We start from the raw sequence: 17,798 nt of genomic DNA on the forward strand, positions 1-17,798 counted from the left end.
ATAACGTTTTACTGAGCTCTGCCTACCAGAGCAACAGCCAGTTCTACCCACCACCAGTCCCTTCCATCAGGAAACTTGCACAAGCCTCTTAGATAGCCTCATCCACCAGAGAACAGACAGTGGAAGCAAAAAGAATTACAGTCCTGCAGCCTGTGGAACAAAAACCACATTCATAGAAAGATAGACAAAATGAAAAGGCAGAGGACTATGTACCAGATGAAGGAACAATATAAAACCCCAGAAAAACAACTCAATGAAGTGGAGATAGGCAACCTTCCAGAAAAAGAATTCAGAATAATGAAAGAGAAGATGATCCAGGACTGTGGAAAAAGAATGGAGGCAAAGATAGAGAACATGCAAGAAATGTTTAACAAAGAACTAGAAGAATTAAAGAACAAGCAGAGATGACAAATGCAATAACTGAAATGAAAAATACACTAGAAGGAATCAATAGCAGGATAACTGAGGGAGAAGAATGGATAATTGACCTGGAAGAGAGAATGGTGGAATTCACTGCTGTGGAACAGAATAAAGAAAAAAGAACGAAAAGAAATGAAGACAGCCTAAGAGACTTCTGGGACAATATAAAATGCAACAACATTTGCATTATAGGGGTCCCAGAGGAGAAGAGAGAGAGAAGGAACTGAGAAAATATTTGAATAGATTATAGTCGAAAACTTCCCTAATATGGGAAGGAAATAGGCACCCAAGTTCAGGAAGTGCACAGAGTCCCATACAGGATAAACCCAAGGAGAAACAGGCTGAGACACATAGTAATCAAATTGGCAAAAAATTAAAGACAAAGAAAAAATATTGAAAGCAGCAAGGGAAAAATGACAACATACAAGGGAACTCCCATAAGGTTAACATACAAGGGAATTCCCATAAGGTTAGCAGCTGATTTCTCAGAGGAAACTCTCCAAGCCAGAGGGAATGGCATGGCATATTTAAAATGATGAAAGGGAAGAACCTACAATCAAGATTACTCTACCTGGCAGGGATTTCATTCAGATTTGATGCAGAAATCAAAAGCTTTACAGACAAGCAAAAACTAAGAGAATTCAGCACCACCAAACCAGCTCTACAACAAATGCTAAAGGAACTTCTCTAAGTGGGAAAAACAAGAGAAGAAAAGGACCTACAAAAAACAAACACAAAACAATTAAGAAAATGGTAATAGGAACATACATATCAATAATTACCTTAAACGTGAATGGATTAAATGCTCCAACCAAAAGACACAGGCTAGTTGAATGGATACAAAAACAAGACCCATATATATGCTCTCTACCAGAGACCCACTTCAGACCTAGGGACACATACAGACTGAAAGTGAGGGGATAGAAAAAGATATTCCATGGAAATATCAACAGAAGACAGGAGTAGCAATTATCATATCAGACAAAATAGAATTTAAAGTAAAGAATGTTACAAGAGAAAAGGAAGGACACTACATAATCATCAAGGGAGCAATCCAAGAAGATATAACAATTATAAATATATATGCACCCAATATAGGAGCACATCAATACATAAGGCAACTGCTAACAGCTATAAAAGAGGATATCAACAATAACACAATAATAGTGGGTGACTTTAACACCTCACTAACACCAATGGACAGATCATCCAAACAGAAAATTAATAAGGAAACATAAGCTTTAAATGACACATAGACCTGACAGATTTAGTTGATATTTATAGTACATTCCATCCAAAAACAGCAGATTACATTTTCTTCTCAAGTGTTCATGGAACATTCTCCAGGATAAACATCTGGGTTACAAATTAAGCCATGGTAAATTTAAGAAAATTGAAATCATATCAAGCATTTTTTCTGACCACAACGCTATGAGATTAGAAATCAGTTACAGGAAAAACAAAAACAAAAACAAAAATGTAAAAAACACAAACACATGGAAGCTAAGCAATACGTTACTAAATAACCAAGAGATCACTGAAGAAATCAAAGAGGAAATCAAAAAATACCTAGAGACAACTGGAAACAGAATCACGATGATCCAAAACCTATGGGATGCAGCAAAAGCAGTTATAAGAGGGAAGTTTATAGCAATGCAAGCCTACCTCAAGAAACAAGAAAAATCTCAAATAAGCAACCTAAACTTAAAGGAATTAGAGAAAGAAGAACAAACAAAACCCAAAGTTAGCAGAAGGAAAGAAATCATAAGGATCAGAGCAGAAATAAATGAAATAGAAACAAAGAAAACAATAACAAAGATCAATAAAACTAAAAGCTGGTTCTTTGAGGAGATAAACCAAATTGATAAGCCATTAGTCAGACTCATCAAGAAAAACAGGAAGAGGCCTCAACTCAATAAAATTAGAAATGGAAATACGAGAAGTTACAACAGACACCACAGAAATACAAAGCATCCTAAGAGACAACTACAAGTAAATCTATGCTAATAAAATGGACAACCAGGAATAAATGGACAAGTTCTTAGAAAGGTATAACCTTCTAAGACTGAACAAGGAAGAAATAGAAAATATGAATAGACCAATGACAAGTAATGAAATTGAACCTGTGATTAAAAATCTTCCAACAAACAAAACTCCAGGACCAGATGGCTTCACAGGTGAATTCTATCATTTAGAGTAGACCTAATACCCCTCCTTCTCAAACTAGTCCCAAAAATTGCAGAGGAAGGAACACCCCCAGACTGATTCTATGAAGCCACCATCACCCTGATACCAAAACCAGATAAAGATACTACAAAAAAAGAAAATTACAGACCAATATCACTGATGAATGTACATGCAATTATCCTCAACAAAATGCTAGCAAACAGAATCCAACAGCACATTAAAAGGATGATACACCATGATCAAGTGAGATTTATCCAAGGGATGCAAGGATTCTTCAATATACACAAATTAATCAATGTGATACACCATATTAACAGACTGAAGAAGAAAAAACATATGATTATCTCAATAGATGCAGAAAAAGCTTTTGACAAAATTCAACAGCCATTTATGATAAAAACTCTCCAGAAAGTGGGCATAGAGGGAAATTACCTCTACATAATAAAGGCCATATATGATAAACCCACAGCAAAGATCATCCTCAAAGGTGAAAATCTGAAAGCATTTCCTCTAAAGTCAGGAATAAGACAAGGATGTCCACTCTCACCACTATTATTCAACACAGTTTTGGAAGTCCTAGCCACAGCAATCAGAGAAGAAAAAGAAATAAAACGAATACCAATTGGAAAAGAAGAAGTAAAACTGTCACTCTTTGCAGATGACATGATACTATACATAGGGAATCCTAAAGATGCCACCAGAAAACTAATAGAAATAATCAATGAATTTGGTAAAGTTTCAGGATACAAAATTAAGGAACAGAAGTCTCTTGCATTGTATACATTAATGGTGAAAAATCTGAAAGAGAAATTAAGGAAACACTCCCATTTACAATTGCAACAAAAAGAGTAAAATACCTAAGAATAAACCTACCTAGGGAGACAAAAGACCTGTATGCAGAAAACTATAAGACACTGATGAAAGAAATTAAAGATGATACAAAGAGATGGAGTGATATACCATACTCTTGGATTGGAAGAATCAATAATGTGAAAATGACTATACTACCCAAAGCAATCTATAGATTCCATGCAATCCCTATCAAATTACCAATGCCATTTTTTACAGAACTAGAACAAAAAATTAAAGTATTTATGGAGACACAATAGACCAAGAAGAGCCAAAGCAGTCTTGAGGGAAAAAAACGGAGCTGGAGGAATCAGACTCCCTGACTTCAGACTATACTACAAAGCTACAGTAATCAAGACAATATGGTACTGACAAAAAAGCAGAAACATATATCAATGGAACAGGATAGAAAGCCCAGAGATAAACCCATGCACCTATAGTCAACTAATCTATGACAAAGGAGGAAAAGATATACAATGGAGAAAAGACAGTCTCTTCAATAAGTGATGCTAGGAAAACTGGACAGCTACATGTAAAAGAATGAAATTAGAACACTCCCTAACACCATACACAAAAATTAACTCAAAATGGATTACAGACCTAAATGTAAGACCGGACACTATAAAACTCTTAGAGGAAAACATAGGAAGAACACTCTTTGACATAAATAACAGCAAGATCTTTTTTGATCCATGTCCTAGAGTAATGGAAATACAACCAAACATAAACAAATGGGACCTAATGAAACTTAAAATCTGTTGCAAAGCAAAGGAAACTACAAACAAGATGAAAAGACAACCCTTAGAATGGGAGAAAATATTTGCCAATGAATCAACGGACAAAGGATTAATCTCCAAAATATATGAACAGCTCATGAAGCTCAATATTAAGAAAAACAAAGAACCCAATCCAAAAATGGGCAGAAGACCTAAATAGACTTTTCTCCAAAGAAGACATAGATGGCCAAGAAGCACATGAAAAGCAGCTCAACATCACTAATTATTAGAGAAATGCAAATCAAAACTACAACGAGGTATCACCTCACACTAGTTAGAATGAGCATCATGAGAAAATCTACAAACAACAAATGCTGGAGACGCTGTGGAGAAAAGGGAACCCTCTTGCACTGTTGGTAGGAATGTAAATTGATACAGCCACTATGGAGAACATTATGGAGGTTCCTTAAAAACCTAAAAATAGAATTACCTTATGACCTAGCAATCCCAGTACTGGACATATACCCTGAGAAAACCATAATTCAAAAAGTCACATGCACCCCAATGTTCATTGTAGCACTATTTACAATAGGCAGGTCATGGAAGCAACCTAAATGCCCATTGACAGATGAATGGATAAAGAAGTTGTGGTACATATATACAAGGGAATATTACTTAGCCATGAAAAGGAAAGAAATTGGGTCATTTGTAGAGACATGGATGAATCTAGAGACTGTCATACAGAGTGAAGTATATCAGAAAGAGAAAAACAAATATCGTATATTAACGCATATATGTGGAACCTAGAAAAATGGTATAGATGAACTGGTTTTAAGGGCAGAAATTGAGACACAGATGTACAGAACAATCATATGGACACCAAGGGGGAAAGCGGCGGGTGGGGTGGTGGTGCTGTCATGAATTGGGAGATTGGGATTGACATGTGTTCACTGTTGTGTATGAAATGGATAACAAATAAGAACCTGCTGTATAAAAAATAAAATAAAAATTTAAAAGTTAAAAAAAATTGGGTAGAAGACTTGAATAGACATTGTCCAAAGAGGACATACAGATGGCCAACAGGCACATGAAAAGATGTTCAACATTGTTAATTATCTGAGAAATGCAGATCAACACAACGAGATATCACCTCACACCTGTCAGAATGACTATCATCAAAAAGTCTACAAATAACAAATGCTGGAGAGGATGTAAAAAAGGAACCCTCCTACAGTGTTGGGAATATCAATTGTTGTAGCCACTATGGAAAACAGTATGGAGATTCCTCAAAAAATTAAAAATACAGCTATCATATGCTTCAGCATTTCCACTCCAGGGTATGCATTTGGAAAAACAACAACAACAACAACAAAACACTAATTCAAAAAGATACATGCACCGCAATGTTCACAGCAGCACGATTCATAACTGTCAAATATGGAAGCAACCCATGTCCATCAATAGACGAATAGACAAAGATGTGGTATATATATATATATATATGTATATATATATATATATATATATATATGAACCTGCTGTATGTATATGTATACATACACACACATACACACAATGGAATATTACTCAGCCATAAAAAATGAAATTCTGCCTTTTGCAGCAACTTGGATGGTCCTGGAGAATATTATGCTTAGTGAAAGAAGTCAGACAGAAAGATACTGTATGATATCACTTATATATGGAATCTAATATATAATACAGGGGATTCCCTGGTGGTCCGGTGGTTAGTACTCAGTGCTTTCACTGCAGGTTCAATCACTGGTCGGGGAACTAAGATCTTGCATGATGCATGGCACAGCCAAAAAATAATAATAATAATACTATCAAATGTATAGGCAAAACAGAAACAGATTCACAGATATAGAAAACCAACTAGTGGCTACCAAAGGGGAGTAGACAAATTAGGGGTAGGGGATTAAGGGATAAAAACTACTATGTATAAAATAGATAAGCAACGGGGATATATTGTATAGCACAGGGAATTATAGATATTATCTTGTAATAACTTCTAATGGAGTATAATATGTAAAAATGCTGAATCACTATGCTGTACACCTGAAACTTATATAAAATTATAATTCAACTATACTTCAATTTAAAAAAAAAAAGGTCAAGGATATTGTGGACTGTTTACTGCCATTGCCAAGCAATATCTTGACCTTGAAGATGGCTTTGGAGATAGTAGTGCTACTTAGCCAGTAAACAAACAAGACTCCATTCTCTATCAGGATTATACTTGAGGTGTGGGAGTTCTGAATTATGAGAGATGTTCAGGAATGCATCCCTTACACAAAATATGACTATGCTTTATTTTTGGAATATGAGAGAAAGTGAATTTCAAGGAAAGGCTGGGTGAGATAAAAGATAATTGTTTTGAGGAGGGGAGTGACATGGGTAGAGCTATTTCTGTGATATTTAACTAGCTCCTTAATGAAGGATAGATTCAAGAAGGAATAAGACAGGATTTAAAGAGGTCAAAATGGAATCATAAGGAAAAATCTTGGTAAGACATTTATGAGACAATTGGATAAATTTGAATATTAACTGCATATTGGATGATATTAAAGAATTACTGGTAATTTTTAAAGGACTCAATCCATAATATCATTATCCATAATATCATTATCAAATGATATTATGGTTATGATTTTTAAATTTTAGATGAAAGATAATATGGGCCTTAACTCAGAGAATGATGAGGGGCAAGAATAGGCGGTGTTCTCTTGTTCTGACTTTCTTTAAAATACCCTCCGAGCATGCTGAGCATGAATAAAGGCACCAAGAAGTATCCACATTTTACTCGCAGAATTTAGCCAGACAGCCATCTGATTTCTCCCTCTGCTATTCTATGGTATTTTTGGTTTCTCGATTTACAGGACCTAATCCCAACTCACGCCTTGTTTGTGGTCCACATATTGCTTCAATCTGCCCCTGTAAGACATGTCTTCTGTGATTTGTCCCACTGTTTGACATACTTCTAATGTAATCCATCCCTCATGGGTGGATTCACTCCATCCAGGTAAGGTGAGCAGTAGAATTGTATTGGTGGGGAGGGGGAGGATGTGGAGAAGTTGTCAAGAATGGCTGTGCTGAACTTAAAAATTCCTTCTCCTCTGAATCCCTAATATCAACTTAAGCTCCTATTTTTCCCATATTTCCTACCTGTCCCTTCACCTAACTAGCTCCCTTCCCAGATTAAAGAGGCAGAATCCCAGGAATATCTGAGATAACAGAAATTATCCTGATAACACTGAGAAATAGAGTTACAACAGAAAGCATAAGAAGAGGTTAGGTTGGGAATTCCCTAGTGTTCCAGTATTTAGGACTCGGGGCTTTCATTGCCATGGCCAGGCTTCAATCCCTGGTCAGGGAACTAAGATCCAGCAAGCAGTGGGGCATGGCCAAGAAAAACAAAACAAAACAAAACAAAAACAAAAACAAAAGAAGAGGTTAGGTATAATATCGTTTCTCTAGAAGTATGTAGACTGTGGGTGCAGATATAGAAATAAACAGTCTGCCAGTATACATTAAGGAAAGATCTAGTTAAATTTTCAGGGAGTTTCTGGATTCTGCTTTAGTCCCAGAAACCTAAGGGTGCAGATATAGAAATAAACAGTCTGCCAGTATACATTAAGGAAAGATCTAGTTAAATTTTCAGGGAGTTTCTGGACTCTGCTTTAGTCCCAGAAACCTAAGGAAGCTGAAGTTCTGAATGTTAAATATAAAATGGATATTACTTTGGCAAACTTACTATCTTTTGCTAAATAGAGGCCATCTCCTAGACCTTGAGTGTTGCCGAGAATAATGTCATGAGTTCAAGGCCTTGTGATTAGCTAGTACTCAATCCACAGTTATTCATTATATTGACAAATATATTATTCAGGAAAATCCAAAATGGAAACTGACTGATGAAAGTATAGAACTTGAAGAACATATAGGCTATTCTTATTGCCTTGACGAAATAAGATCTTGCAGGGTCCTGCTTCAGCAAACCATCATGAGTTGTCCTTCTGTAGACCAAGTCTGCCCTGTGGTCTAACAATTCTTAACAAAAACCCTGTCCACAATAAGGCTTCAATCATTACTCTTCTTCTGCCATCATCACAAGACTTTATTTTTAATTTTTTTAAAATGAGATATTTACATGAAGCTGTTGACAATTAGAAAAAAAGTAACAAGCAGAGCCACATGAGTGACTGATACAGATAATTTAGCATTCCAGGAGTTCAGGGCACTAGAGATTAGTGAGAGCTGGTGTTATCAATTAAAGTTCTTTATGGAAGAGAAGAAATTAGAATTTGGGTCCTACGGATAGTGTGGGATTTGGTAAATTAAACAGGCTGACTGAAACACATTCCAGAAAGAAAGAATGGTTTGGGAAAAGGTGTCACTGAGAACCATTGAGAAATGAATGACCCAATTAGGTAATATTATAGAAACATTGTTAATTTTCCTGGGTGTATTAGTGTTGATGTAATTATGTAGGAGAATGTCATTATTTGTATGTGATGCATGATGAATTATTTAGGCTTGAAGTTTCTTGATGTAAGTTACTTTCAAAGGTAGTAAGTGAGAAAGAGAGAGAGAGAGGGAGAGAATCACACAGAGAGAGGCAGAGAAAGAGAGAGAATATATACAACTATGTGAGAATGTGTGCCAAAATGTTAACAATATTAAGTTGGAGGGGGGAAGATATGTATGATACAGTATGAACCTTAGATCTGCTCATACACTTTTTCCAAGAAATCCTACTTCTGGGAAATAATCATAAACCATAAACAAAGGACAGGTGACAAGCAAGTACTCATTCATTATATGGTGTGGTGATGTAGGAATTCAAAGAAGTGAGAGCAGGATGTGTGTACTGAGTTAGACACCCATCCACCAATCCTACCTCATGACATAAACAAATCATGTAATGAACCAAACTAGGAGGCTTCTGCCCACTAAGATGTTGCCAGCATTGCACTGTTATAGAACACAAGCTCTGGGCCTGGGACATGGTTAGTGTTTTGTGGCCATGTACCACAAGTACCCTAGCTTTACTAGAAACAAGATATCTTGGAAATGGCAAGAAATGAACAAACAAAAAAATGCTTAGATCATCTACTATCCAGAATTTTCTATACATTGCACCAATTTCAAAGTGACCTCAAATTTTGGAAACTTACTCTACTTAACGCATGGAAAAACATTTTGAATTGTATTTAGGTGTACTGAGATTTCAAAATAAGATAGCTATGCATGCTTGACAACATTTCCCTGAATTTTTTTATTACAAGTTTAATCAATTTTTAACTAACACTTATACTCAGCTTCCTCTTAGTATTTACTATAACAAAGCACCAGCAACAAGCAGAAGTTTTGCAATAATTAGCAACTTTTGATGTGCTAATAGTTCCTAAATGGCAACAGCTACAAGTAAGGTAAATAAGACATTACATTGGATTTAATGTCATTAAAAGAGTATAAGGGCATCTCATCCATATGCACATGTAACAAACAAATTCAGTTGTACACCAAAGGCAAAGCATTTAATGATTAAAAACATTTTTCTTCTAAAATATGACTCTTAATTGTCAGCCAGATACTTTATCTGGTGACTTAAGTAAAGAAACAGATCAGTACTGGATACACAAAACTGTATGCTCAATTTTACAGGCAATTTAAAGGATTTTCAAGGATAATTTTGACTGTATTTGGTTTTCACTTATGCAATGACATTAGAACTCAACCCTGAGCAAGATGGGACTTCCACATCTAACACAGAGTGGTTAGCTGTAAAAACCAGGCAATCCGTTTTGAATCCTTTTTCGGGAATGCCCAAGGTCACAACTTTCTTATCTGTAGAATGGGAACATTAAGAATACATATCTGTGATGGTTAATTTTATGTGTCAACTTGGCTGGGCCAGGTGCCCAGATATTTGGTCAAACATTATTCTGAATGTTTCTGTGAAGAAGTTTTTTTTGGGTGAGATTAATGTTTAAATCATTGAATTTTGACTAAAGCAGATTACCCTCCATAATGTGGGTTGGCCTCATCCAATCACTTGAAGGCTTCAATAAACAAAGACTGATCTCCAAGGAAGAACAAATTCTTCCAGCAGTCTGCTTTTGGACTAGAACTGTAAATCTTCTATGGCTCTCCAGCTTGGCAGCCTACCCCATCCGATTTTGGATACACTAGGATTCGATAATCATGTGAGCCAATTTCTTAAAATCTTTCTCTCTCTGGGGTGTGCAGAAAAGGGAACGCTCCTACATTGTTGGTGGGAGTGTAAACTGATGCAGTCACTATGGAAAACAGTATGGAGGTTCCTCAAAAAAACTAAAAATAGAGTTGCTATATGATCCTGCAATCCCACTCCTAGGCATATATCCGGGACATAGAGAACAGACTTGTGGTTGCTAAGGGGGAGAGGGTGGGGGAGGGATGGATTGGGAGTTTGGGATTAGCAGATGGAAACTATTATATATAGAAGGAATAAACAAAAAAGACTGTGTAGCACAGGGAACTATATTCAGTATCCTGTGATAAACCATAATGGAAAAGAATATGAAAAAGAATGTGTATATATATATATATCTGAATCTCTTTGCTGTACAGTAGAAATTAATACAACATTGTAAATCAACTATACTTCAATAAAATAAATATTTAAAAATTCTTTCTCTATAAATAGGTAGATAGATATAGATATATTTGGATAGATCTATAGATATAGATATATTTTTATTTTATATGTAAAGTTATATATTTATATATAATATATATATTAATTATATATATAGACAGATAGATATAGATAGAGTAGATAGATATAGATAGATACATATTTTATGTATATCTATAGATAGAGAGAAATTGAGAAATACACATTCTGGTGGTTCTGTTTATCTGGAGATCCCTGACTAACACACTATCCAACAGTTATTGTGAGGATTAAATAAGACATTGCATTTAGTCTTCAGAGTGCCCAAAATATGGACTAGTGCTAGATAAATGACTGCTGTTGTCTACGAAGTGTCTAATCTTGTCCCTATAACCTTGATTCCAAAGGCTATGTTACTTTTACGCCAGATTTACTCCCTATTTGAACCAGAAACCCAGGCATCCAGGTACCTCCTGGAAACCTCCCTTCATTCACCCCTTCTCAGCTCCCAACATTTTGTTAGAAAGAAAAATGAGCTTCAGCTCTATGACAATTACCAGATACTCAACACTATTATGGCTCAATATTAGTATCTCATTTTCTTGATAACTGACCTGTTTGAATATATGCTTTGAGCCACCTTCTGAATTAAGTTGGACCTCCAAGTTGTTTATGAGTTGATCCATATCTGGAAAAGAATCAAGGGAAAGACAATTTAAAAATTAAATCTAACCCACTATATGCATATAGTATGCCATTTACCCCTGGTTACTCCTGTTTGTATTCTATGAACATTATTTTTCAGGACTTAATAGATACTGAGAAGTCAGTATTTGGACAACACTCTAATTTACATATTCTACTCACCAAGATAGCTCTGACTGGTCCCCAACAATACTAGCTGCCTCCTCCCCTCACATCCTGTATGCACATGAATCTGTCCAACATCTCCAACTAGCACTATCTTCACAGGAATATCATCATAGCTACATAGTTTCCAGAATCCTCCCCTTCCTGGCCTAGTTCTCATTCTAAAGAGTTCCATGCTCCTGTGTGGATATTTACCCTAATGAACTTGCTTACACATCAGTGCCGAATCTCTCTAAAGAAGCATTTTATCTTCCTATTTCTCTTAAACATACAAGCCAAGTGGGGATAATATAAGCAATTTTTAATTTCCTTCTTAGATAATTTTTCCTCTTTTTTATTTTGTTTTTTTGTTTTTATTTTCTGTTTTTTAGGGTTTTTTTAATTGAAGTATAGTTCATTTACAATGTCATGTTAGTTTCAGGTGTACAGCACAGGGATTAAGTTCTCTCTCTCTCTCTCTCTCTCTCTCTCTCTCTCTCTCTATATATATATATATATATATATATATATATATATATATATATATATAGTCAACTAAAAAAATACTCACAACCTAAAAGTTGAGATTTATGTTTTATTTGGCAGGAAATTTTAGGACTTCAAGCCCAGGAGGCAGCATCTCAAGTAACCCTGAGAGAACTGCTCTGAGGAGGTGAGGGGGGAGCTAGGATGTATAGGAGCTTTGCAACAAAGGGCAGGTAGTTGGAACATCAAAAGATTACTGTTAATTAAAGAAAACCAGAAATCCCAAGTTAAGGAAATGATTGTGATGGCGTAGAGCAGTTGATTGAAGCCACCAAGTGTTTACTTTTTCCTCTTATGAAAGTAAACACTTGGTGGCTTCATTCAGCTGCCCTATACCATTACAATCATTTCCATCATTAGTACCTACCAGCACCTCTTCAACCAGATTTCCTTTGATTTATCTGCATTCATCAGAGATGAAAACATAGGGTAAGAAAGATGAATTCATAGCTTGCTTTTGACTTGATTGGTCAGATTTCAGATCACACTAAGTGCCTCCAAGTCAATTACAATTAGTTTCCTCATTTATGACTTGGTTGCATTTCAAAAGACAGTCCATAAATCAGTTAATTGTTTTGGATGTCAACTACATTTACCCATAGAAATGTTCATTTTACAGGTCACTTCACAATATCCTTTTTAAGACCTAATGCAGTTAAAACACAGCAAATGAACAACCTGCAAGGATACAAATTATAATACAGTCACACAAAAAGTAAAAGATAAACCTATAAATAATTCCTTTATTTATTAACTGTCAGGAATTGAGGAAACCAGTTCTAATTAGATTATTAGATAGGCAATAACACACAATGAATCTTCTCTTGAGATTATGAGGAAAATTTGTGAGCCACTATCAAAGAATCTGGAGAATTCTGACACTCTAAAATATCTCCAATTTTATCTCAAAACACAATTTATTTTCTTTGATCTAAGTATATGAGTAGAACTGCTCACATATACATCCATCATTCACTAAATATTTATGCATATTACTATGTGTCAGAGGTTATACTAGGCACATTGTTATCAGTTTTAGATCTGGGTCAACCAGACATGGAGAGTCAGCAAGTACAGCAGAGAGCACTGACCTGGGAGTTAGATGCCCAGGAATTATATCTTATAATCTTTGTCAAGGCAGTTTGTTTTCTAAGCCTCTACTTAAAATTAAAAGATTTAAAATTGTTCTCTGCAGAGTCCTAAGGCTTCTATGAAGCCTCTTTAGGAGTAGGGGTTGGGGTTAATGAAGGAAGAAGCATAGTAAGGAATAAGCACACTAGAAGTCAGATGCAGAAAACTCTAATTTCCATTAGACTCTAAGCTCTTTGAAGTCAGAGATTTTCATCTTTAATTTTTGTTTCAGTGATGTATTTCAAGGGCTTAGAAGAGTGTCTGGCACATGTAGGTGTTCAATACATTTCTGAAAGATTTTGATGAGTTGACAGAAAAGGAGAATGAAGTGTGTTTTCTCAAGTACAGGAGTTGGACAAGAGTGGGAAAGAATAAAAGAAAATTAGAGAGGTTATGTATGAGAGATGTTTGAGGTGTAATTAACTGTGAAGTATGAGATGCCAGAGAGGGCAGCCTTTTCTGATTTTAAGAAGGAGGGGAGGGGACTTCCCTGGTGGTGGTTCAGTGGTTAAGAATCCACCTTCCAATGAAGGGGACGTGGGTTCAACTAAGCCTTGTTATTTCTAGCCAGGACAACTTACAAGAGCCCTCTCCTATCTGGTCTTCCTCAATTCCTATGGATTATGAAACAACAGGGTTGAGGAAGCAGAGTGACTTTGACAAGATGTTTAGCCCCTGTGAACCTCAATTTCTCTACCTGCCTAGAGGTAGAGGAAATGACACTGATTTAATAGGGCTGATGTGAGGATTCTATGGATTAGTACATGTAAACTCACTTAAAATAGTTCTTGGCATATAAAAAGTTTTCAATATAATTAGCTATTGTTATCATCACCACAATTATTATTGTTGATGGCCAGAATCTCTCTTTCTCTCTGGCCCAGAAGAATAGCTCCTAGGAATCAGACAGGTTGTTTATACTCAACGTGCTTAAAAACCTTCTCCACCTCCTATATTTACAATCTAAATTGTTTAGCACCACTATCAACACATTCTCAGTCTCAGTGACTGAGGGTCAGTCACCTTTGACCCTTCTCTCTCCATCTCCAGCCAATTGGCTATCAGCAGCATAAATTCTACTTCAGAAATATCTCTTAAACCTAGACCTTCATCTCCCAGTCACTTCCCCTTCTAGTCCGTACATCACATTGCCTAGGGTCATGTCCTGGTTCTGCAACTTCTTAACAGTAAGACTTTGGGAAAGTTTTCCTTTGTTCCCTCAACTGTAAAATGGGAATAATAATAGTACCAGCTCATAGGATTTATCAATTTAATATGTGTTCAAATGTTTAAAACAGTACCTGGCACAAAGGCGTTGTCTGTTTCCCTTACCATAAGGTGAGCCCCACAATAGTTACCTCGTCTTGTTCTTCTCTGTACCCCTTTCTTTTAGCAGAGTACTTCCTCCATACAATGTGCTAATGTCGGGTGAATGAATGATCATGGGAATAAGAATGGTTATTTAATGACAAAATATTATAATATAAAATAATATTAATATTATTTAATAGCAATAATCAAGGATTCTGAAAAATACTTTTTCTCCCACCCATATCACAAATATTTTAGTCAAATGGCACAAGGAGGATAGCTGACAATGTCAGGAATGTCTCAGCCATTTCTGGTTAACGTACTCTCCATAGAACAGCCAATTGGAATAGCCATTAGATAACCCAGGATAACATTTTAAATGTTGGTAAAAATGAGTAAAGGGAAAGCTATCAGGAAGGTGTATAAGCTTCTCTTTTTAAAAAAAATGTTTACTTTAATATTTTGCCAGACAAAATGTAAAACAGAAGGAAATTAGGGCTTACAGAACAGTTAAAGAAAGCTCAGTTATTTTTTTTAAGTGCTTTATAAACCTTTCACTTTTCTCTAGAGTTGGAGTTGCTATTCTAAGTGTCTGAGACTAGACAGCTGCTCAGAAGCTGTGAGATAATTGGTCAGGAAATACCCAAAGGGGGTTAGGGTATGTCTTGGGCCACTGAGATGTGAATCGCACAGGCAGGAGAGCTTCAGAAATGCAAGTTACCTACTTGAGATAATAACAATTATTCTGCTTGAATTGGCTCTTCAAGCCTTTGTGTCTAGAAGCTGGACTTTCTTGGACTTTCCTGCCAGTCCAGTGGTTAAGCCTCTATGCTTCCATTGCAGGGCGGCAGTGGTGGTGGGGCCACGGGGTTCAATTCCTGGTTGGGGAACTAAGATCCCACATGCTGAGTGGCATCGCCAAAAAAAAAACAAAAAAAGGTCTAGAAGCTGGACTTTCTGGTCCTTCTTCTAAGAAAGGGAGTATTGGAGGAAGAAATAAAGGAGGCGAGAGCAAGGAGAACTGAGCTCTATCCACAGCAGGTCAACATCTCATATATGTAGAACCTCACAAACGATGCTCCAGGGACCATGACCACAGAAATTTCATAAGATTATACTACCTTTGTCATGTTCGAAGTTTATTTTATTACCCACTGCTTTCCACACTGATCTGCTTGTTTTATGAAAGTGAACAGTGCCTCTAAGGGATAGGAGCAGGTGACTGACTAGTAAGAACATAACCCACTCTTTGGTTAGCACTGAGGAGGAAAAAAGTGTCTAGGGATGAAGTGAGAAGTTAAGCCTATAAGGAGGGAAGCAAAGCAGAGTCACTGGAGCCTACAACTATCAATACAAAAGAAAGCAAAGCTTTGGGAATCTTGACACTGACCTATGAAGGTACTTAGTACTTAAGAAGACAGCGCATTTTGACAATACAAATAATAATTCCTCATGTGCATCTACATAGCTTTACAGTAGGGAAATAGACAGCTTTCATATATCATTCCCATTTTACAGATAATGAATTTGGAGGACCAAGGTCACATATTTTAGCAGTGATGGAGTCAGAACCAGAAATCTTATCCTCTAACTCAAATTAAAGTGCTCCCTAACTACTTTCTAATATCCCAAATCTGGTGAGCACCTTCTTTCTAGAAAACTGCTCGCTAAAAGAAAAACAAATTTAAGGACAACAAGTCAATTATTTTGGAAGATCTTGAGAAAGCATTCACTTTCAGCCTCTGACCCATAAGAAATTCTGAAACTGCTTGAAAATTGAAAATCAATGTTTTAGGGTTTTGAGATTATAGGGGTTTTTATTTTATTTACTTTTTATTTATTTATTTATTTTTTGTGGTGCGCGGGCCTCTCACCGTCATGGCCTCTCCTGCCGTGGAGCATGGGCTCCGGACGCACAGGCCCAGCAGCCATGGCTCACTGGCCCAGCCGCCCCGCGGCATGTGGGATCCTCCAGGACCGGGGCACGAACCCGCGTCCCCTGCATCGGCAGGCGGACTCCCAACCACTGCACCACCAGGGAAGCCCTATAGGTATTTTTAAAAGAGTATTTCTTATGTCTTTTATATTAGAAAAAGGTAACTAAAGGACAAGTAGATACACATATATTTTCAGACAGTTTAATTATATAACTTCCAGGGGAATAGAAAGTTTTACAATGGGTCTCTGGGAAAACCTTCAAGATTGAGGCTACTCTGAGCATGACATTAACAATAGAATGGTGATAAAAGAACAATAATTACCAAAAGACACTGAGTACTTACTATGTGTTAGTTACAGTGCTACTAAAAGAACAAATACTTACATTAGCTCATTTAATCCTCATAATTTTAGGAGTGGGCACATTATTTCCCCATTTTTAAAATGAGGAACCTGAGAGATGAGGTAGCTTATCCCCGAATCACCCAGCTAGTAAATGGTAGAACTGAGATATGAACCTCAGCAGTCTAGAGCTATAATGAAGCTATAATGCTCCATGACCTGGGTGCCAGTGAGATCTCCCAACCTCTGCTTGAAGGTTACATAATGGGGGATATACCATTGCTAGAAAAAAAAACTTAATAAAAGGAGATTGCAAGATCCTCCATTTTCTCTCATTTCTTCCAAACAGGTTCATACCTATCATCATAGGAACGACTGGAAAACCCAAACTCAAAGAACCTCCACTTGTGGCATCTCAGCAGGTAGCTCACTATGAGTTTTCTATTCAAGAGTCTCAACATAAATAAAATCTGGAGGGTGTCTGAGGTACTTAGTCCAAAGTATAGGAATGACCACCAGAGCAGGTACTCAGAAGTGGCTCCAAGACAAGAAATGTCTGCAGCTTGTTTTCTCAGCTTTCCTGAGCGAGATTAAAGAAAGTAGGGGCAACTGAAATGTTTAAAAAAACAACATGAATTTAAGAGGAAAGAACATATTACCACAAAAAAACTGAAGACTGACATCATATACCATGTGAAAGAAAGAAACAGTATATCATCATTACTACAATAGCCAGCTAAGCTTGAAGCAGTGAAGTAATGTGAGGTAATAAAAAGATAAGGTGATAAGAAACAGCAGAAAAGAGTTGTATGACTTTGGGCAAACCACTTGAC

General features: G+C 36.5%; 1 protein-coding gene across 9 annotated transcripts in view; it reads right to left on the reverse strand.

Moving 5' to 3' along the window:
• KLF8 (KLF transcription factor 8) overlaps positions 1–17,798 on the reverse strand; it is a 369,132-nt gene that overhangs the window by 44,631 nt on the left and 306,703 nt on the right. For all 9 annotated transcript variants that reach the window (XM_081223213.1, XM_081223212.1, XM_081223211.1 and 6 more), the window contains one exon: positions 11,463–11,536. In XM_081223213.1, the coding sequence (XP_081079339.1) occupies positions 11,463–11,536 (74 nt within the window). The remainder of the gene's footprint in view (positions 1–11,462; positions 11,537–17,798) is intronic.

Source organism: Mesoplodon bidens (genome assembly GCF_964165515.1).
Source record: "Mesoplodon bidens genome assembly, chromosome: X".
Taxonomy (NCBI): domain Eukaryota; kingdom Metazoa; phylum Chordata; class Mammalia; order Artiodactyla; family Ziphiidae; genus Mesoplodon; species Mesoplodon bidens.